The sequence below is a fragment of the Petromyzon marinus genome, unplaced genomic scaffold, assembly GCF_048934315.1.
Source record: "Petromyzon marinus isolate PM22_M1 ecotype Great Lakes invasive population unplaced genomic scaffold, UKy_Petmar_22M1.pri1.0 PM_G_Scaffold_51, whole genome shotgun sequence".
Taxonomy (NCBI): Eukaryota; Metazoa; Chordata; class Hyperoartia; order Petromyzontiformes; family Petromyzontidae; genus Petromyzon; species Petromyzon marinus.
Genome location: NW_027423004.1, coordinates 1,299,863 through 1,323,548, shown reverse-complemented (window position 1 = coordinate 1,323,548; position 23,686 = coordinate 1,299,863). Strand labels below are relative to the sequence as shown.

Here is a 23,686-nt window from a genome sequence, read left to right as displayed (position 1 = left end):
CCCGTGTTTAGTGTACACGCCGTACAACACGTTTGGAGTAAAGTTACGAACAGAGACCTCTGGAATGAAACTCGTTCGTAAGTCGAGGAGTCCTCGTTGTATATAAAAAGTCACTGCCAAAGCACAATCACCAAATTCTAAGTTCTCTCTCTCTGTGTGGACGTGGGAGGGGTGCGGGTTCCACCGACCACTGCTCCACCCTCTATGCTCCACGCTCATCCCCGTCCAGAGGAATGTGGAATTTCCACCGCCGTGCAAGCACGTGACTCTTGACGTCTTACGGCCTCTGTTGCCGCCATGTTGGGTAAGTAGGTTCCGCTGTTTTGGACGAGCGTTTGCAGCCATGTTGGGTGAGTAGTTTCAGCCATCTTGGGTGAGTAATTTGCCGCCATTATTGGGGGAGGAATTTTTTGCCTTGAGGGCCGTTTTCACAGTAGCAGTCAAAGTAATCGACTCAGCAAAGGTCCTGTGAAACGATTCCAGAGACGAGCCATAGCATCAGATTAAAATTTACGATTCCCAATTTTGTATGGCAGTAATCGAAGAATCGATTACTGTTTGTATTTTGCAGGCGAGGTAACAAAAGCGACCCGCGCAAAAACTCCTCCTCGACACGATTGTTCTCTACATAGTACAGCGTAATTAATTAACACAATTAATGAACACTTTACCTCATAATTTACCTCATGATTATCGTATTTTAGCTTAAGTCGAGTTTTTTTAAAATTTTGTTTTGTTGTTGTTCACTGGTGGTGGGGTGGGGATTGCTCAATATTGGTGACGACCTCGAAAAAATTTTTGTTTTGTTGTTGTTCACTGGTGGTGGGGTGGGGATTGCTCAATATTGGTGACGACCTCGAGCAGAGAGACGGGGTCAGGGTCAGCGTGACCTGGCTGAAGGGAGGGGTACGTGAGGGATACATGAGGGGGATACGTGAGGGATACGTGAGGGGATACGTGAGAGGGATACGTGAGGGGATACGTGAGGGGATACGTGAGAGGATACGTGAGGGGGATACGTGAGGGGATACGTGGGGGGATACGCGAGGGGGATACGTGAGGGGATACGTGAGGGGATACGTGAGAGGGATACGTGAGGGGATACATGAGGGGGATACGTGAGGGGATACGTGAGGGGATACATGAGAGGGATACGTGAGAGGGATACGTGAGGGGATACATGAGGGGGACACGTGAGGGGATACGTGAGGGGGATACGTGAGGGATACGTGAGAGGGATACGTGAGGGGATATGTGAGGGATACGTGAGGGGGATACGTGAGGGATACGTGAGGGGATACATGAAGGGGATACGTGAGGGGATACGTGAGGGATACGTGAGGGGATACGTCAGGGGGATACGTGTGGGGATACGTGAGGGGGATACGTGAGGGATACGTGAGGGATACGTGAGGGGATACGTGAGGGATACGTGAGGGGGATACGTGAGGGGATACGTGAGGGATACGTGAGGGGATACGTGAGGGGATACGTGGGGGGATACGTGGGGGGGATACGTGAGGGGGATACGTGAGGGGATACGTGAGGGGGATACGTGAGGGATACGTGAGGGGATACGTGAGGGGATACGTGGGGGGATACGTGGGGGGGATACGTGAGGGGGATACGTGAGGGGATACGTGAGGGGGATACGTGAGGGGATACGTGAGGGGATACGTGAGGGGGATACGTGAGGGGATACGTGAGGGGATACGCGAGGGGATACGTGAGGGGGATACGTGAGGACGTGTGACCAACAGCACAAAGGCGGTGAGGAGGAGGAGGGCGATGTTGGTGATGTCGTGTAAAATGATGAGTGATGTGGAAGATGATCACAACGCGTGGTGGTGATGGCGTAAGACGGCGCTGCGGGTGTAGATGTTGGTGTTGGTGAGTGACGGTGAAGTGGAGGTGGTGATGGTGTGGAGGTGATTGTGATGTGTGTGTGATAGTTTGAGTGTTGTTCGTGTGTGTGGAGGGGTGATGGTGTGGAGGTGATTGTGATGTGTGGGTGTGATAGTTTGAGTGTTGTTCGTGTGTGTGGAGGGTGGGGGGTGATGGTGTGGAGGTGATTGTGATGTGTGGGTGTGATAGTTTGAGTGTTGTTCGTGTGTGTGGAGGGTGGGGAGGGTGATGCAGCGTAAGGGGTGTGAGAGAGTGTGATAATGGGGGGATTGATGTGAGTGATAATGTGATGGTTGTGGTGTAATGGTGTACATGACGATGATATGGAAATGATGATGTGGTGGTGTAAGTGTTGCGAGGGATGGTGGGAGTCATGGTTCGAGTGATAGTGGAGTAGGTGACGGGAGTGATTGTGTAAGACTTGATGTTGTGAGCAGTGCCGTGATGATGTGAATGGTGATGGGAGAAATGCTGCGAATATTGGTAGTGAGTGATGTTGGAAGGGGCACTGCGGAGGTGAGATGTTAACTACCTCGCCAGGTGTACAGAAAGTCGTGGGTTAGATCCCGACCCTGACGACGCCTGCTGTGTATTTGGAGTTTGCGGTGTCTCTCTCTGTGTGGTGAGATGTTAACTACCTCGCTAGGTGTACAGGAAGGCGTGGGTTCGATCCCGTCCCTGACGACGCCTGCTGTGTATTTGGAGTTTGCGGTCTCTCTCTCCCCGTGGTCGCGTAGATTTTTCTCCGGCTCCGGCTTTCCCTCCACATTTATATAATCAACGTGCGTTTAGAGTATTTGGCTGCTATACATTTCCACGTGAATGAGCCACTTTGTTGAGCTATAATTTGTGGCCAGGTCGCTTCTGAAAAAGAGCTTTACAGCTCGGTGGGATTTACCTTGTTAAATAAATACTGTATAGTAATTTACCGTCTATTGGAACCCCACTTCTCTGCTTTCTCTATGTGCTGTGAAGAAGGGCCATTGCCTGAAACGTCACCAGTAAATATACCCTTTCTTTTTAAGGTAACAGTCCTCTTGACGAATATGTTGAATTTTATTCGTGACACCACTGCCAATGCAGCAGCGTCGCCGCCACATACATTTTAGACCGATATCATTAGACTTGGCTCACCGTCTCCGCTGTGTGCAGGAATGCTCCAAGAGGAAGCGGGCCGGGGTGAGTGTGGGGGTGAGGAGCGGACGCAGGCCCTGCTGGTGAGCGACTGCCTGCCGTGCGGAGGGTGTCCGTCGGCGGGTGAGCGCGTGCTCATGGCTCAGCGGAATCCCAAGCAGCTGATGGACGTGCTGCACCCGCCAGAGGTGACGATGCTCTGGGGGAAACCACGACTACATTCGCACAACTGTAAACACACACTCGGTCACCTGCGCAGCTACGAACACTGCAACAGCAGCAGCCGCCGTTCGCCACTAAGCGGCGGCGATGTCACCACTGCGTCCTGCGCCAGGCCGGGTGCACGTTGAGGACGCGTGAAGTGTCGAAGGCTCGCTGACGGGAGCTCACGGAACAGACCCAGGTGGTACCGTGGGTTGACTGACTGAGGCGATTGGTAGATGCACCACCAGCTGCGTGCCGCCTACCGTACCCAAACTCGCTGCATTTTAGCCGCCCCTCTCGCTCCGCTCGTCGTTCCCGCTCGTCGTTGTGAGCGTCGCTCCTCCGCCCTCCGTTGTTGTTGGAGGGCGACCGCCTCCAACCGCCCGGCTACAAATACATCCGCGTGTGTACGTACGGTGACGTGCGCAAAGACAAATACCCCACCCGTGGCGTTGACGGGCCTTTGGGGCGAGCGCCGTGAAGACCGGCACGGCGCGCGAGGCAAACGTTTACCACGCACCGCACCGGGGCGCTCGTTCTAAGAGTCGGCCGAGGGGAGGCCCGGGACCGGTTCGCGTCTGTCGTCACCGAGGTTGGCCGCAAGCGAGAATCGATCCCGGGTCATGGGGGGGGGCCTCGTCGACGCGGTGCGTGAACCGCCGCGCTGCCGCTCGCCACTACGCCGACCCGCACGCGCCCCAAACGCGACCGCCGCCTACGCCGCCGCCCCGTGGACTCGCGAGCGCCGAAGGCCTCGTCGGCCGAGTGGCTGGCGTGGCTGGCGGCGCTGCGTGGACGCGGCGGAGAAGGCACGCAGACTCACGGAGCTTCCTGCACGGCCTGGGTGAGGGGCCCTCGATCGCAACTCGCACGGTCACACCCCCTCACTCACTCACACTCACACCTCCTCACTCACTCACACTCACTCACTCACACCTCCTCACTCACTCACTCACACTCACTCACTCACTCACACCTCCTCACTCACACTCACTCACACTCACACCCCCTCACTCACACCCCCTCACTCACTCACACTCACATCTCCTCACTCACACTCACTCACACCTCCTCACTCACACACTCACACCTCCTCACTCACTCACTCACACCCCCTCACTCACTCACTCACACACTCACACCCCCTCACTCACACACTCACACCTCCTCACTCACACCCCCTCACTCACACCTCCTCACTCACTCACTCACACTCACACCTCCTCACTCACTCACACCTCCTCACTCACTCACACCTCCTCACTCACACCCCCTCACTCACACCTCCTCACTCACTCACACTCACACCTCCTCACTCACACACTCACACCTCCTCACACACTCACTCACACACACTCACTCACACACACACACTCATACACTCACACTCACACACACACTCACTCACTCACACTCACACCTCCTCACTCACTCACACCTCCTCACTCACACCCCCTCACTCACACCTCCTCACACACTCACACCTCCTCACTCACTCACACCCCCTCACTCACACCCCCTCACTCACACCTTCTCACTCACACCTCCTCACTCACTCACACCTTCTCACTCACACCTCCTCATTCACACCTCCTCACTCACACCTCCTCACTCACACCCCCTCACTCACACTCCCTCACTCACATCCCCTCACACTATCTCACTCACACCTCCTCACTCACACTCCCTCACTCACATCCCCTCACACTCCCTCACTCACACCTCCTCACTCACACTCCCTCACTCACATCCCCTCACACTCCCTCACTCACACCCCCTCACTCACACTCCCTCACTCACATCCCCTCACACTCCCTCACTCACACCCCCTCACTCACACTCCCTCACTCACATCCCCTCACACTCCCTCACTCACACCTCCTCACTCACACTCCCTCACTCACATCCCCTCACACTCCCTCACTCACACCTCCTCACTCACACTCCCTCACTCACACCTCCTCACTCACACCCCTTCACTCACACCTCCTCACTCACACCTCCTCACTCACACCCCCTCACTCACACCTCCTCACTCACACCCTCACTCACACCTCCTCACTCACACTGGCTCACTCACACCTCCTCCTCCAAAGACGGCGAGTTGAGTTGATGCCAAAGAGCTCCATTTTGGTCTCATCTGATCACAACACTTTCACCCAGTTGTCCTCTGAATCATTCAGATGTTCATTGGCAAACTTCAGACGGTCATGTATATGTGCTTCTTGAGCAGGGGGACCTTGCGGGCGCTGCAGGATTTCAGTCCTTCACGGCGTAATGTGTTACCAATTGTTTTCTTGGTGACTATGATCCCAGCTGCCTTGAGATCATTGACAAGATCCTCCCGTGTAGTTCTGGGCTGATTCCTCACCGTTCTTATGATCATTGAAACTCCACGAGGTGAGAACTTGCATGGAGCCCCAGGTCGAGGGAGTTTGACAGTTCTTTTGTGTTTTTCCATTTGCGAATAATCTCACCAACTGTTGTCACCTTCTCACCAAGCTGCTTGGCAATGGTCTTGTAGCCCATTCCAGCCTTGTGTAGGTCTACAATCTTGTCCCTGACATCCTTGGAGAGCTCTTTGGTCTTGGCCATGGTGGAGAGTTTGGAATCTGATTGATTGATTGCTTCTGTGGACAGGTGTCTTTTATACAGGTAACAAGCTGAGATTAGGAGCACTTCTTTTAAGAGTGTGCTCCTAATCTCAGCTCGTTACCTGTATAAAAGACACCTGGGAGCCAGAAATCTTTCTAATTGAGAGGGGTCAAATACTTATTTCCTTCATTAAAATGCAAATCAATTTATAACATTTTTGACATGCGTTTTTATGGATTTTTTGGTGTTATTCTGTCTCTCACTGTTCAAATTAACCTACCATTGCAATTATAGACTGATCATTTTTTTGTCAGTGGGCAAACGTACAAAATCAGCAGGGGATCAAATACTTTTTTCCCTCACTGTAAGTGGATGAGTGGGTGGGTGAGCAGGTGGGTGAGTGGTGGGTGAGTGGGTGGGTGAGTTAGTGGGTGAGCGGGTGGGCGAGTGAGTAGTTGAGTGGGTGTGCGGGTGTGTGAGTGAGTGGGTGAGCGGGTGGGTGAGCGGGTGGGCGAGTGAGTAGTTGAGTGGGTGAGCGAGTGGGTGAGCGGGTGGGTGAGTGGGTAAGTGAGTGAGCCTCACCTGCAGCATGGGTGGACAGCAGCTCGGCCGTCACCAGCAAGTGAGTGAAGTGGAAGAGGGACGACGTGAACTCCTCCTCCTCCGCAGCTGCCCACCGTGCACACGAGGCCACCGCGGGGTTCACCGCGGGGTTCACCGCGGGGTTCACCGCGGGGTTCACCGCGTTCTACTAAAGCAAACTAAAACTGCCTTTTATTTGACCAGGCAAGGCCCCGGTGAGTTGCTGTGCAGCGCTGTTTTAGAAGCGACCCGGCCACCGCAAATGACAGCCCCACGAAGTGGGCCGCTGTCGTCGCCGCGTCAAGAAGCGTGAACAACAATAATGTTGCATCGGAGGGGATGGTGCTCGTAACGTTACAAAAAAGGGCAGAATGAAAGTTCTCGATTTGAAGCTTTCGTGACTGCAAGGATCCACGCTCTTTGGTTCTATTCGGTAAAGTCACGTAGGTAAAAAAATTTAAACAAAAATCACGACGTTTCAGGCCACAACACAAGCGGCCTTCATCAGGTGACAGTCTGGTCCCTTCAGCTGATGAAGGCCGCTTGTGTTGTGGCCGAAACGTCGTGATTTTTGTTTTAATTTTTTACCTACGTGACTTTACCGAATAGAACCAAAGAGTACAGAATGAAAGTGTTAATCTTTTTTAAAAAAATACATTTTTTGGAAGTGTTGCATTCACAAATTTGGCTCAAAATTTTTTTTGTTATTCATGGCAACCCATTTTTCTAACCATCCATCCGTTTGGCGTTAAAAACCATTTAACGCTACTGCTACCTCACACCTCCAATGTGCACGGTTGGTTACGTACAATGCGAAATACGTTCAACATACACACATACCCTCTTGTGTCCATCTAATTCATTGACTGAAGTGTAAGTGTGATTATAAATGCATTCTTTGTTAAGTAAAAATAAACACAATTTTAATAATTTTAATCAGAATGTCTTACTGACTGGCAATCATTACATACTTTATTAAAATCGATTTTTTTTAATTTGTTCATTCATGCACCATTATGATTTTGTTGAGATCTCTGCTCCACATCTTAAACCACACATTTCTAACTTAATCCCCTTGTACTGCCGGTGTGCACAGAGGAGTGGAGGGATGGGGGGATTAAAATAACGTGCCCATTATTTCATCTGCTCCACCGCCGGGGGCAGCGGTGGTGGTGGTGCCCGGCACCAGCTGCAGCTGCAGGGTGACAGCCGCTCACTCAGCCGGCCACTCACTCAACCAGCCACTCACCCAGCCACTCACCCAGCCGCTCACCCAGCCACTCACCCTGCCACTCACCCAGCCACTCACCTACCCACTCACCCAGCCAGCCACTCACCCAGCCACTCACCCAGCCACTCACCCAGCCAGCCACTCATCCAGCCACTCACCCACCCACTTACCCACTCACCCACCCACCTACTCACCCACTCATCCACCCACCCACTCACCCACCAACTCACCCACCCACTCACCCACCAACCCACTCACCCACCAACCCACCCACCTACTCACCCACCCACTCACCCACCCACCCACTCACTCACCAACCCACTCACCCACCCAACTACTCACCCACCCACTCACCCACCCACCCACTCACTCACCCACCAAACCACTCACCCACCCACCTACTCACCCACTCATGGGTGAGTGGGTGGGTGGGTGGGTGAGTGGGTGGCTGCGTGGGTGAGTGAGTGAGGCGTGGATGGGTGGGTGGTTTGGTGAGCGGGTGGGTGGGTGGGTGAGTGAGTGGGTGGGTGAGTGAGTGGGTAGGGAGTGAGTAGGTGGGTGGGTGAGTGAGTGGGTGTGTGAGTGAGTGAGTTGGTGGGTGGGTGAGTGAGTGGGTGGTGGTGATGCTGCCGCTGACGATGGTGACAATAATGATGTTGATTATGAGTTTCTCACACCATCAGCTTCAGCAGAATCATCAGCATCATCATCAGAATCATCAGCATCATCAGCATCATCATCAGCTTCATCATCAGCATCATCATCGGCTTCAGCAGAATCATCATCATCAGCATTATCGGCATCTTCATCGTCATCATCGTCATCACCGTCACTGCGGTGGTGGTGGTGGTGGTGACGGTGTTTGTGAGCTGACTGTCACCATGGTGACGGTGGTGGTGGTGACGGTGATGGTGAGCTGACTGTCACCATGGTGACGGTGGTGGTGACTGTCACCATGGTGACGGTGATGGTGAGCTGTCTGTCACCATGGTGACGGTGGTGGTGGTGACGGTGATGGTAAGCTGACTGTCACCATGGTGATGGTGGTGACGGTGGTGGTGGTGAGCTGACTGTCACCATGGTGACGGTGGTAGTGAGCTGACTGTCACCATGCTGATGGTGAGCTGACGGTGATGGTGAGCTGACTGTCACCATGGTGATGGTGAGCTGACGGTGATGGTGAGCTGACTGTCACCATGGTGGTGGTGAGCTGACTGTCACCATGGTGACGGTGGTGGTGAGCTGACTGTCACCATGGTGGTGGTGAGCTCACCATCACCATGGTGACGGTGGTGGTGAGCTGCTGATCGTCTTCATGCCTTCAATGTCTCCCCCAGCTCCTCCACGACTTCCACCCCAAGAAGAAGCAGAAGACCAAAGGCGTCTACAAGGTGAGTGGCTGGTGAGCGAGCCGCTGGTTAGCAGGTGAGCGGGTGGGTGAATGGGTGGGTGGGTGAGAGGGGTGAGCGGGTGGGTGAGTGGGCAGGCGGGCGAGGAGGTGGGTAGATGAGCGGGCGAGCGAGCCGCGGGTGAGCGGGTGAGGAGGCGAGTGAGCGGGTGAGCAGGTGAGCTAAGTGGGTCTCATGGTGATGGTGGTGGTGGTGATGATGATGGCGGCGATGATGATGGCTGCAGTGGGTCTCATGGTGGTGGTGGTGGTGGTGATGGTGGTGGCGGCGATGATGATGGCTGTAGTGGGTCTCATGGTGGTGGTGATGATGATCATTTCACTGCTTCCCTCCCTCCCCTCCCTCCCCGCGTAGACGAAGAGCAGGCAGCCGCTGTGCACCAGCCAGATCTTCGCGCAGGACGAGCACACGACTCAGACGGAGCTCTTCTCTGCCAAGTTTGAGCTGGCGCAGAGCAGCGCTGCCAAGCGCAGGATGTCACTCAAACCCGTGTGGGTGCCCGCACGCTCACCCACCCACTCACTCGCTCACCCACTCACTCACTCACCCACTCACTCACCCGCCCACTCACTCACTCACCCACTCACTCACTCAATCACCCACTCACTCACCCGCCCACCCACTCACTCACTCACCCACCCACCCACCCACTCACTCACCGACTCACTCACCCACTCACTCACCCACTCACCCACTCACTCACCCACTCAACCACCCACTCACTCACTCACCCACCCACCCACTCACCCACTCACTCACCCACTCACTCACTCACTCACCCACCCACCCACCCACTCACTCACCTACTCACTCACCCACTCACTCACCCACTCACCCACTCACTCACCCACCCACCCACTCAACCACCCACTCACTCACTCACCCACCCACCCACTCACCCACTCACTCACCCACTCACTCGCCCACTCACCCACAAACTCACCCACCCACTCATCCACTCACTCACCCGCCCACCCTGACGTCGCGTGTGCGTGCGTGCGTGTGTGTGCGTATGTCTACGTGCGTGTGTGTGAGTGTGTGTCTGCGTGTGTGTGTGTGTCTGCGTGCGTGCGTGTGTCTGTGCATGTGTGTGTCTGCGTGCGTGTGTGTGTCTGTGCATGTGTGTGCGTGTGTGTGTCTGCGTGCGTGTGTCTGTGCATGTGTGTGTGTCTGCGTGCGTATGCGTGCATGTGTGTGTCTGCGTGCGTATGCGTGCATGTGTGTGTCTGTGCATGTGTGTGCGTGTGTGTGTCTGTGCATGTGTGTGCGTCTGCGTGCGTGCGTGTGTGTGTTTGTGCATGTGTGTGTGTCTGCGTGCGTGTGTGTGTGTGTCTGCGTGCGTGTGTGTGTGTCTGCGTGTGTGTGTGTGTGTCTGCGTGCGTGTGTGTGACTGTGTGTGTGTGCTGCGCTCTTTTCAGGTTGGGGACAAATCTCTTCCAGAAGAATCCCAAGCACGTGTCGGTGCTGTCGGAGAGGTGAGCACCTCGCACCGCTGATGGTGATGATGGTGATGATGGTGATGGTGTTGATGGTGTTGATGATGGTGTTGATGGTGTTGTTGATGATGATGATGGTGTTGTTTATGGTGTTGATGGTGTTGATGGTGGTGTTGATGTTGTTGATGTTATTGATGGTGTTGTTGATGTTGATGTTATTGATGGTGTTGTTGATGTTGTTGATGTTGTTGCAGCAGTATCAGCTACGAGAAGCCGCTGTCACCTGTCCAGGTGGCAGCGCTCAGGGCGGAGAGAATCGCTAAGGAGAAGAAGGTGAGAGGGGGGGTGGGGGGGAGAGTGGGGGGAGAGTGGGGGGGGGGAGTGGAGGGAGAGTGGGGGGAGAGTGGGGCGAGGGTGGGTGACTGAGTGCGTGGGTGAGTGGTGGGTGGATGGGTGAACATGCAAACACACATGACTCTGATAATAACAATATGATGCATTGTCTTCAATAACAATGTAACTATAGCGATATGATGCATTGTCTTTAATAACAATGTAACCGTAAAAATAGTATGCATTGTCTTCAATAACAATGTAACTATAACACTAGGATGCATTGTCTTTAATAACAATGTAACTGTAACAATATGATGCATTGTCTTTAATAACAATGTAACCGTAAAAAGAGTATGCATTGTCTTCAACAACACTAACTATAACAATAGGATACATTGTCTTTAATAACAATGTAACTGTAACAATAGGATGCATTGTCTTCAATAACAATGTAACTATATCTTCTTTGGTTCTTTCGGTAAAGTCACGTAGAATGATAATAAAATAATAAATTGATAAATTGTAACTATAACAATATGATACATTGTCTTTAATAACAATGTAACCATAACAATAGGATACATTGTCTTTGATAACAACGAAACTATAACAATGTGATGCATTGTCTTCAATAACAATGTAACTATAACGATATGATGCATTGTCTTTAATACCAATGTAACCGTAAAAATAGGATGCATTGTCTTTAATAACAATGAACTATAACAATATGATACATTGTCTTTAATAACAATGTAACTATAACAATATGATACATTGTCTTTGATAACAATGTAACCATAAAAACAGGATGCATTGCCTTTAATAACAATGTAACTATATCTTCTTTGGTTCATTCGGTAAAGTCACGTAGAATGAGAATAAAATAATAAATTGATAAATTGTAACTATAACAATATGTTTACATTGTCTTCAATAACAATGTAACCATAACAATATGATACATTGTCTTTAATAACAATGTAACCATAACAATATGATACATTGTCTTTAATAACAATGTAACCATAACAATAGGATGCATTGTCTTTGATAACAATGTAGTTATAACAACAGGATGCATTGTCTTTAATAACAATGTAACTATAACAATATGATGCATTGTCTTTAATAACAATATAACTATAACAATATGATGCATTGTCTTTAATAACAATGTAACTATAACAACGGGATGCATTGTCTTTAATAACAATGTAGCTTTGATTTAAAGCTTTCGTGACTGCAGTAATTCATATTCTTAGTTTTTTCGGTAAAGTCACGTTGAAGAGAAAAAACAAAACAACAAAATATATATAAAACAATAAAAAATTCTCACGACGTTTCGACCATAACTCAAACGGTTCTTTGTAAGCCATCTGGCTTCCATGAGAGATTCGTTCATGAGGCTATCCACATATACAAACACAGAGACAATTTCAACCGAGAAGATGGATTCTATCTTAGCAATCATTGGAAAGATTTGATAAATCATTTCAGTTCTTGATTGATTGTTCACGCTTACAGTGGCTTTCAGACAGCATACATAAAAACAAATTTCGTCTCCCCCCTCCTCTTTTCAAAAAATAGATGGACTAGTCCTGGCAAACAGCCAATCGTTGCGCGTGACGCAAACGTTATTTTTATATAAATAAATAAATATGCCTTTTCAAAATAAATTTATGCAAACCGACACACCTGATGATGACCGTTTGAGTTATGGTCGAAACGTCGTGAGAATTTTTTATTGTTTTATATATATTTTGTTGTTTTGTTTTTTCTCTTCAACGTGACTTTACCGAAAAAACTAAGAATATAACAATGTAGCTATGACAATATGATACATTGTCTTTAATAACAATGTAACTATAACAACAGGATGCATTGTCTTTAATAACAATGTAACTATGACAATATGATACATTGTTTTTAATAACAATGTAACTATAACAATAGGATGCATTGTCTTTAATAACAATGTAACCATAACAACAGGATGCATTGTCTTTAATAACAATGTAACCATAACAACAGGATGTATTGTCTTCAATAACAATGTAACTATAACAATAGGATGCATTGTCTTTAATAACAATGTAACCATAACAATAGGATGCATTGTCTTTAATAACAATGTAACCATAACAATAGGATGTATTGTCTTCAATAACAATGTAACTATAACAATATGATGCATTGTCTTTAATAACAATGTAACCATAACAATAGGATGCATTGTCTTTTATAACAATGTAACCATAACAATAGGACGCATTGCCTTTAATAACAATGTACCTATAACAATAGGACGTGGCGGCCGCGGGCCGTGTGGGGCCGCCGCCGCCGGATCTCACCGCCGACCAGCCGCAGTGGCTTGTCAACGAGGACTGGGCCCTGCTGCAGGTGACGCGGTGGGGGGTGAGGGTGGTGGGTGAGGTGGGGAGGGTTTAAGGGTTTACGTCACGGTTAAGGTTTAGGGGTTTAGGCCACCCACCCGCTCGACAACAACCACCGCTGCGGTGTTGTCGCTTGTTCCAAGTGGAGAGACCCAAGTGCTACTAAAGCATTTGCTGATGGCAACTTCTTCTTTGGTTCTTGCGGTAAAGTCACGTAGAATGAGAATAAAATAATAAATTTGGTAAAATAAAATAACACAATAAAATTCTCACGAAGTTTTATTTTATTTTATCAATTTATTATTTTATTTTCATTCTACGTGACTTTACCGAAAGAATCCTTGCAGTCACGAAAGCTTTAAATCGAAACATGGCAACTTCGCCAGCCAGCCCAGGCCTCCCCGCATGCTGGAGCTGGCTTCTCATTATTGCCGGGGACGTCGATTTTAATCCAGGCCACGTCTTTCCCTTGTGGCGGCTGCGGCATGAACGTCAATGCAAATTCCATCCAACACGACGGTTTGCAAAGCTTCGTAACGCAAACGCTGCGCTGCTTTAGCCCGCATCCCCAGCTCAAATTCCGGCCGGTTCTGCAAATCGTCCACTCCAACAACTCCACCTTGCACAACCACAACACGAAACGTCCACGACAAAAACGACCTTAAAATCCTTCGACCAAAACATCGACGGCATCAACGACAAATCTCTTGAACTCCGGCACCTTCCTACAAGAGAACTCCATTGACGTAGCCGCCATCGAAGAAACAAAATTAAAATCCACTTCTCGCGCGCCCCGACTTACAAAATGTCACTTTCCTCCGTAAGAGAGACCGACCAACAGCCGGTGGCGGTCTCCCTTTACCTCATCCACGACAGCATTCAATTTGAAGATATTAAAATCCCAATGCCTCATTGTGATATCACCGCAGAAGTCTTAAGCGTCCGTATCAAATCCCGTCTGGGCCCGCTCACCTTAATCAACGTCTACATCTCGGCGACGAGGTCTTGCCCTCGCAACTATGAGTTCAATATATATCGACTTTTACCAAACGACGACTCAATTGTTATTGGAGATTTCGACGCCCACAAAAAAAGGCCGCAGTCTTCCCCTCCCCGATGCACGTGGCGACCTCATGGCCGGTATCTTGAACGGCTCCCCCTATGGGGTACTCGATGAAAAGAATCAAACCAGAGTTCCGTCATCATCTTGCCCTTCAATAGCGTCAGGAAAACTCCTTTCATCAATCGACTGGCGAGTCTTTTTGAGGCCCTTGGAGCCGACCGCCCACCTATTGCGTTGACCCTCAATGCCGCCAAACATTCACAAACTCCTAAAAACCGTTCACTCGATGCTTTTGGTAAAGTCACATAGAAGAGAAATAATAAAATAATAAAAACAATAACATTCTCATGACGTTTCGATTGCTAAACAAACAAGCAATCATCATCAGCAGGTGTGAAATCCACAGCGAGAAGATTTGAAAAAAAATGGCGTTTTTTATGATGATTGCAAACGTCGTGAGAATTATTTTTTTAACGTATTTTTATTATTTTATTGTTTCCCTTCTACGTGGTGGTGACTTTACCGAGAGAACCAAGAATATGAATCCCTGCAGTCACGGAAGCTTTAAATCTACATTTAAATCCTAAAAACCGCTTGTATCACAACTTTAAAAAAGGAAACTGGCCACTTTTCACTTATGATTCAGAATAATTATTCACCGACAACATCAACCATAGCCACACATCCGCACATAACTCTGAAAATAATTTCAGAAACATCATCGCGACTACCACCAAGCACACCATCGCTGGGGGGTTGCTGCAAGCAACACCTTCCCTGCCTCCCTAAACAAGCCTCAACGCTAATAAACCAACGGAACACCATTAGGACAAAAAATCCTACATCACCACAAATCCTCCCGGCCTTCAATATTGAAATCACAAAGCTAATCAATCAAGCCAAAACAGGGAACGCTGGCACGAGTTTGTCGAATCTTTTGACCACCGCCAAAACTCATCAAAACTTTGGAAGACCATCAAAGCCTTAGACGGACACTCCAAACCGCCAATTGCGCAACCACTTTCAACAACAAATCCGATCTTGAAAATACTGGTACCAGTCATCGGCAAGTCCACTCAGCTCCACGTCTTCCTGTACCACATCACTCCATCTCTTCTCTGGCCCGGGCCGCGCCCGTTTAGCCCCCTCTATCCGGCAGAACAAAAGCTGTTTAGGCATGCCGGACCACAGACACACACACACACACAAACTTACCCACTCACCCACCCACTCACCCATCCACTCACCCACCAACCCACTCACCTACCCAACTACTCACTCACCCACCCACCCACTCACCCACCCACTCACTCACCCACTCACCCACCCACTCACTCACCCACCCACCCACTCACCCACCAACCCACTCACCCACCCAACTACTCATCCACCAACCCACTCACTCACTCACCCACTCACCCACCCACTCACCCACCAACCCACTCACTCACCCACTCACCCACCCACCCACTCACCTACTCACTCATCCACTCACCCACCAACCCACTCACCCAACTACTCACCCACCCACTCACCCAACTACTCACCCACCCACCCACTCACTCACCCACTCACCCACCCACTCACCCACCCACTCACTCACTCACTCACCCACCCACCCACCCACTCACTCACCCACTCACCCACCCACCCACGCACTCACCCAACTACTCACCCACCCACCCACCAACCCCCCCCCCCTCCCTCCGTGTCTCCTCACCAGGCGATCCAGCAGCTGCTGGAGCTGCCGCTGAACCTGGCCCCGGTGTCCCCGGCGCACACCCCCAACTGGGAGCTGGTGAGCGATGTGGTGAACGTGGTGAGCCGCGTCTACCGCTCACCCAAGCACTGCCGCTCGCGCTACGAGGCCGTTGTGGTGCCACGCGAGGATGGCAAGGTGGGTGGGTGGGTAAGTGAGTGGGTGTGTGGGTGGCTAGTGGGGGGGTGGGTGGGTAAGTGGGTGGGTTGGTGGGTGGGTGAATGGGTGAGTGGGTAGGTTGGTGAGTGAGTGGGTGGGTTAGTGAGTGGGTGAGTGGGTGGCTGGGTGAGTGAGTGAGTGCATGGGTGAGTGGGTGGGTGGGTGAGTGGGTGGCTGCGTGGGTGAGTGAGTGAGGCGTGGATGGGTGGGTGGGTTGTTTGGTGAGTGGGTGGGTGAGTGAGTGGGTGGGTTAGTGAGTGGGTGAGTGGGTGGCTGGGTGGGGGGGTGGGTGGGTAAGTGGGTTGGTGGGTGGGTGAATGGGTGAATGGGTGAGTGGGTGGCTGGGTGAGTGAGTGGGTGAGCTGACTATCACCATGGTGACAGTGGTGGTGGTGACGGTGATGGTGAGCTGTCACCGTGGTGACGGTGATGGTGGTGACGAGCTGACTGTCACCGTGGTGACGGTGATGGTGAGCTGACTGTTACCATGGTGACGGTGGTGGTGAGCTGACTGTCACCATAGTGATGGTGAGCTGACGGTGATGGTGAGCGGACTGTCACCATGGTGACGGTGATGGTGAGCTGACTGTCACCATGGTGATGGTGATGGTGGTGACGGTGGTGGTGGTGAGCTGACTGTCACCATGGTGACGGTGGTGGTGAGCTGACTGTCACCATGGTGGTGGTGAGCTCACCATCACCATGGTGACGGTGGTGGTGAGCTGCTGACCATCTTCGTGCCTTCAATGTCTCCCCCAGCTCCTCTACGACTTCCACCCCAAGAAGAAGCAGAAGACCAAAGGCGTCTACAAGGTGAGTGGCTGGTGAGCGAGCCACTGGTGAGTGGGTGAGCGGGTGGGTGAATGGGCGAGCGGGTGGGTGAGCGGGTGGGTTGGTGGGTGAGTGGGCAGGCGGGCAAGCGGGTGGGTGGGTGAGAGGGGTGAGCGGGTGGGTGAGTGGGTGGGTGGGTGAGTGGGCGAGCGAGCCGCGGGTGAGCGGGTGAGTAGGCGAGTGAGCGGGTGAGCAGGTGCGCTAAGTGGGTCTCATGGTGGTGGTGATGGTGATGGCGGCGATGATGATGGCTGTAGTGGGTCTCATGGTGGTGGTGGTGTTGATCATTTGACTGCTTCCCTCCCTCCCCCTCCCTTCCCTCCCTCCCCGCGTAGACGAAGAGCAGGCAGCCGCTGTGCACCAGCCAGATCTTCGCGCAGGACGAGCACACGACTCAGACGGAGCTCTTCTCTGCCAAGTTTGAGCTGGCGCGGAGCAGCGCTGCCAAGCGCAGGATGTCACTCAAACCCGTGTGGGTGCCCGCACGCTCACCCACCCACTCACTCGCTCACCCACTCACTCACTCACTCACCCACTCACTCACTCACTCACCGACCCACTCACTCACCCACTCACTTACTCATCCACTCACTCACTCACCCACTCACTCACCCACCCACTCACTCACTCACCCACTCACTTACTCATCCACTCACTCACCCACCCACTCACTCACCCACTCACTCACCCACTCACTCACTCACCCACTCACTTACTCACCCACTCACTCACCCACCCACCCACTCACTCACCCACCCACTCACTCACCAACTCACCCGCCCACTCACCCACCCACTCACCTACCCACTCACTCACCCACCCACCCACTCACCCACTCACTCACCCACTCACCCACTCACTCACCCACTCACCCACCCACTCACCCACCCACCCACTCACTCACTCACTCGCCCACCCACCCACACACTCACCCACTCACCCACCCACTCACTCACTCATCCACTCACCCACTCACCCACCCACTCACTCACTCATCCACTCACTCACCCGCCCACTCACTCACCCACCCACCCACTCACTCACCCATTCACTCGCCCACCCACCCACACACACACTCTTCCACCCACTCGCCCACCCACCCACACACACACTCTTCCACCCACTCACCCACCCACTCACTCACCCACTCACTCGCCTACCCACCCACCCACTCACTCACCCACTCACTCACTCACCCACCCACTCACCTACCCATTCACCCACCCACCCACCCACTCACCCACCCATCCACCCACTCACTCACCCACTCACCCACCCACCCACTCACTCACCCACTCACCCACCCACTCACCCACCCACCCACCCACTCACTCACTCATCCACTCACTCACCCGCCCACTCACCCACTCACCCGCCCACCCACCCACACACACACTCTTCCACCCACTCACCCACCCACTCACTCACCCACTCACTCGCCTACCCACCCACTCACTCACCCACTCACTCACCCACAAACTCACCCACCCACCCGCTCATCCACTCACTCACCCGCTCCCTCTGACGTCGCGTGTGCGTGCGTGCGCGTGCGTGTGTCTACGTGTGTGTGTCTGCGTGCGTGCGTGCGTGTGTCTGTGCATGTCTGTGTATCTGCGTGCGTGTGTCTGTGCATGTGTGTGTGTCTGCGTGCGTGTGTGTCTGCGTGCGTGCGTGTGTGTCTGTGCATGTGTGTGTGTCTGCGTGTGTGTGTGTGTGTCTGTGCATGTGTGTGTGTCTGCGTGCGTGTGTCTGTGCATGTGTGTGTGTCTGCGTGCGTGTGCGTGTGTGTGTCTGTGCATGTGTGTGTGTCTGCGTGCGTGCGTGTGTGCGTCTGCGTGCGTGCGTGTGTGTGTCTGTGCATGTGTGTGTGTCTGCGTGCGTGTGTGTGTCTGCGTGCGTTTGTGTGACTGTGTGTGTGTGTGCTGCGCTCTTTTCAGGTTGGGGACAAATCTCTTCCAGAAGAATCCCAAGCGTGTGTCGGTGCCGTCGGAGAGGTGAGCACCCCACACCGCTGATGGTGATGATGGTGATGGTGTTGATGGTGTTGATGATGGTGTTGATGGTGTTGATGATGGTGTTGATGATGGTGTTGATGATGGTGTTGATGGTGTTGATGATGGTGTTGATGATGGTGTTGATGGTGTTGATGATGGTGTTGATGATGGTGTTGATGATGGTGTTGATGGTGTTGATGATGGTGTTGATGGTGTTGTTGATGGTGTTGTTGATGGTTTTGATGTTGTTGATCGTGTTGATGGTGTTGATGCTATTGATAGTGTTGTTTATGGTGTTGATGTTGTTGATGTTGTTGATGTTGTTGATAGTGTTGTTGATGTTGTTGATGGTGTTTTTGATGTTGATGTTATTGATGGTGTTGTTGATGTTGTTGATGGTGTTTTTGATGTTGTTGATGTTATTGATGGTGTTGTTGATGTTGTTGATTGTTGTTGATGGTGTTCTTTATGTTGTTGATGTTGTTGATGTTGTTGATGGTGTTTTTGATGTTACTGATGTTATTGATGGTATTGATAGTGTTGTTGATGTTGTTGATGGTGTTGTTGATGTTATTGATGTTATTGATGGTGTTGTTGATGTTGTTGATGTTGTTGCAGCGGTATCAGCTACGAGACGCCGCTGTCACCTGTCCAGGTGGCAGCGCTCAGGGCGGAGAGAATCGCTAAGGAGAAGAAGCTGAGAGTGGGGGTGGGGGGGGAGAGTGGGGGGAGAGTGGGGGGAGGGTGGGGGGAGAGTGGGGGGAGAGTGGGGCGATGGTGGTTGACTAAGTGCGTGGGTGAGTGGTGGGTGAATGGGTGAACATGCAAACACACATGGCTCTGATAATAACAATATGATGCATTGTCTTCAATAACAATGTAACTATTACACTAGGATGCATTGTCTTTAATAACAATGTAACTGTAACAATATGATGCATTGTCTTTAATAACAATGTAACTATAACACTAGGATACATTGTCTTCAATAACAATGTAACTATTACAATAGGTTACATTGTCTTCAATAACAATGTAACTATTACAATATGATGAATTGTCTTCAATAACAATGTAACTATAACAATATGATCCATTGTCTTCAATAACATTGTAACTATAACAATAGGATACATTGTCTTAAATAACAATGTAACTATAACAATATGATGAATTGTCTTCAATAACAATGTAACTATAACAATAGGATGCATTGCCTTTAATAACAATGTACAGTGAGGGATAAAAGTATTTGATCCCCTGCTGATTTTGTACGTTTGCCCACTGACAAAAAAATGGTCAGTCTATAATTTTAATGGTAGGTTTATTTGAACAGTGAGAGACAGAATAACAACAACAAAATCCAGAAAAAAAAGCATTTCAAAAATGTAATAAATGTATTTGCATTTTTATGAGGGAAATAAGTATTTGACCCCTCTGCAAAACATGACTTAGTACTTGGTGGCAAAACCCTTGTTGGCAATTACAGAGGTCAGATGTTTCTTGTAGTTGGCCACCAGATTTGCATACATCTCAGGAGGGATTTTGTGCCACTCCTCTTTGCAGATCTTCTCCAAGTCATTAAGGTTTCGAGGCTGACGTTTGGCAACTCAAACCTTCAGCTCCCTCCACATATTTTCTATGGGATTAAGGTCTGGAGACTGGCTAGGCCACTCCAGGACCTTAATGTGCTTCTTCTTGAGCCACTCCTTTGTTGCCTTGGCCGTGTGTTTTGGGTCATTGTCATGCTGGAATACCCATCCACGACCCATTTTCAATGCCCTGGCTGAGGGAAGGAGGTTCTCACCCAAGATTTGACGGTACATGGCCCCGTCCATCGTCCCTTTGATGCAGTGAAGTTGTTCTGTCCCCTTAGCAGAAAAACACCCCCAAAGCATAATGTTTCCACCTCCATGTTTGACGGTGGGGATGGTGTTCTTGGGGTCATAGGCAGCATTCCTCCTCCTCCAAACACGGCGAGTTGAGTTGATGCCAAAGAGCTCCATTTTGGTCTCATCTTACCACAACACTTTCACCCAGTTGTCCTCTGAATCATTCAGATGTTCATTGGCAAACTTCAGATGGTCATGTATATGTGCTTTCTTGAGCAGGGGGACTTTGCGGGCGATGCAGGATTTCCTTCACGGCGTAGTGTGTTACCAATTGTTTTCTTGGTGACTGTGGTCCCAGCTGCCTTGAGATCATTGACAAGATCCTCCCGTGTAGTTCTGGGCTGATTCCTCACCGTTCTCATGATCATTGCAACTCCACGAGGTGAGAACTTGCATGGAGCCCCAGGCCGAGGGAGATTGACAGTTCTTTTGTGTTTCTTCCATTTGCGAATAATCGCACCAACTGTTGTCACCTTCTCACCAAGCTGCTTGGCAATGGTCTTGTAGCCCATTCCAGCCTTGTGTAGGTCTACAATCTTGTCCCTGACATCCTTGGAGAGCTCTTTGGTCTTGGCCATGGTGGAGAGTTTGGAATCTGATTGATTGATTGCTTCTGTGGACAGGTGTCTTTTATACAGGTAACAAGCTGAGATTAGGAGCACTCCCTTTAAGAGTGTGCTCCTAATCGCAGCTCGTTACCTGTATAAAAGACACCTGGGAGCCAAAAATCTTTCTAATTGAGAGGGGGTCAAATACTTATTTCCCTCATTAAAATGCAAATTAATTTATAACATTATTAACATGCGTTTTTCTGGATTTTTTTGTTGTTTTTCTGTCTCTCACTGTTCAAATACACCTACCATTAAAATTATAGACTGATAATTTGTTTATCAGTGAGCAAACGTACAAAATCAGCAAGGAATCAAATACTAAAACTGAGACACCTTTATATATCATCATCGTCATCATCATCAGCCATGGTCAATGAATGGAGGCCTCCCCAACCCACCACCTTTGACGATGCTATGATGTAATAATCCAACTATGACCTGCACACGAGCTGATTTCATTGCTCCATCTCCCAACTGATGCGTTACATTCTTTGACTGCCATGCCTGTTAACAATGGTTACTTTACAAATAATTCTGGTCCCACCATATGATGTTGTTCAGGAGATTAATTTGCTAATGGACATTGTTTTGATCTCTCAGTTGTTCAGCAACAGCACTTGCATGTAACAACAATAATATATCTTCATCAACATCACGATACACTAAATATGAGCTTGGGTAAACAATGATCTTTTAATGATTTATATGTGCTGATCTCTCATTGCTTAGCTTATTGAAAATGTGGAGGAAGATACCGTATTATAGACCAAAAAATATCCATAATATACAATCACAAAGCAAACATTGTGTGTCATTGCCGAGTACATGATATGAACTGGATAATGCAATAATTGATTCACATTCTAATACATACGTGTGCACATCTGTTAATATTTTTTTCACCTTGCGCAACAAATACGTTACAAATGTGAAATTAAATTTAGTATGCGTGGAGAACGTCTTTCACACTGTACGTAGCCAACCGTGCTATAATCGGAGCTGCGACATGATTCCCTGATTGCATGTGCATCCATGTGTTGCTTTGTGCTCGGATTGCTTCTTTTTTCATCGTCAACAGTTACAACAATAAACGCACATCAGTGCTTTAATCAAGCATTCTTATTTTCAGTGGTCGTGGGTGCTGTGTCAAATTATTTCCATGCATTTAGGGCGATTTTAACTTGGGGACAAATGATCGGAGTAGGTTACATGTCAAGACGTTATGTAAAGACCGTGAGAGGTCGCTTAGTATATCAACTAAATGTTGCAAATTCTTGGTTCTTTCGGTAAAGTCACGTAGAAGGGAAACAATCAAATAATAAAAATATAAAACAATAAAATTCTCGCTAGAAGGGAAACAATAAAATAATAAAAATATAAAACAATAAAATTCTCTATTATTTTATTGTCTTCCCTTCTACGTGGTGGTGACTTTACCGAAAGAACCAAGAATATGAATCCCTGCAGTCACGAAAGCTTTAAATCAACAATTTAAATGTTGCAAGTTTGACAAATGAAAGAAAGTAAATTGAGTTATGTAGAAAAAACAGCTTGCACAAGCTTCTGCCCACCCCCCAGCACACAAATCCTCCCAATCCCCCCCCCCCCCACTTCTCCCTTTCCACCTCCCCACCAGTATATAGCAGCCTATAAATGAAACATGCAAATAAAACAACATGCAGCAAAATCTTGGTTGCATGCTCGTTTCAAATTATTTGAATGATAAACAAAGCTTCGAGGGTTATTTTGCATTTTAGTAAATACCATAACCAAGCAAATGTGAAATAGAATTGAGAGTCAAATGACTTATCATCAAAGTCATTCTCTATCCGCTTCTGGAAGAAGGCCTTCCAATGTCCATCTCTCAATTGTCTTGCGAATGATCAGAAACAATGATCAGGAACGGAACTCACACTGACAAATCAAATGTAACAATCGCACACGTTGGGAATTTCGCTGCGAGACAGAAAGCGGAACACAAAATGGATGAGCACAAGTGCGAGTAGAGCATATAAGTACAGTACAACAATGGATCCTTCAGCTGACCACCTTGCACCCCTGCAGCTGCCCATGCCAACCTGCTATGCGTGTGGTCAGCACTGCGCCAGCAACATCCAAGTTAAAACCTGATTATCTTCCAGGATTTCAC

At 49.6% G+C, this 23,686-nt stretch overlaps 1 protein-coding gene across 1 annotated transcript; it reads left to right on the top strand.

The window, feature by feature from the left end:
* The first annotated feature begins 297 nt into the window (after window positions 1-297).
* On the top strand, window positions 298-23,543 carry LOC142917467 (uncharacterized). The gene is made up of 13 exons (XM_076062152.1): window positions 298-304; window positions 3,058-3,227; window positions 8,989-9,042; window positions 9,415-9,551; window positions 10,479-10,535; window positions 10,751-10,829; window positions 13,140-13,235; window positions 16,015-16,188; window positions 16,969-17,022; window positions 17,376-17,512; window positions 18,978-19,034; window positions 19,653-19,737; window positions 23,505-23,543. Exons 1-13 carry the CDS (start codon window positions 298-300, stop codon window positions 23,541-23,543), a joined length of 1,146 nt encoding a protein of 381 aa, XP_075918267.1.
* Window positions 23,544-23,686: the final 143 nt, after the last annotated feature.

Coding starts and splice junctions, on each gene's coding strand:
- LOC142917467 (XM_076062152.1), top strand. Junction 9,552..10,478: donor AGGATGTCACTCAAACCCGT/GTGGGTGCCCGC, acceptor CGCTCTTTTCAG/GTTGGGGACAAATCTCTTCC. Junction 10,830..13,139: donor GAATCGCTAAGGAGAAGAAG/GTGAGAGGGGGG, acceptor CTATAACAATAG/GACGTGGCGGCCGCGGGCCG.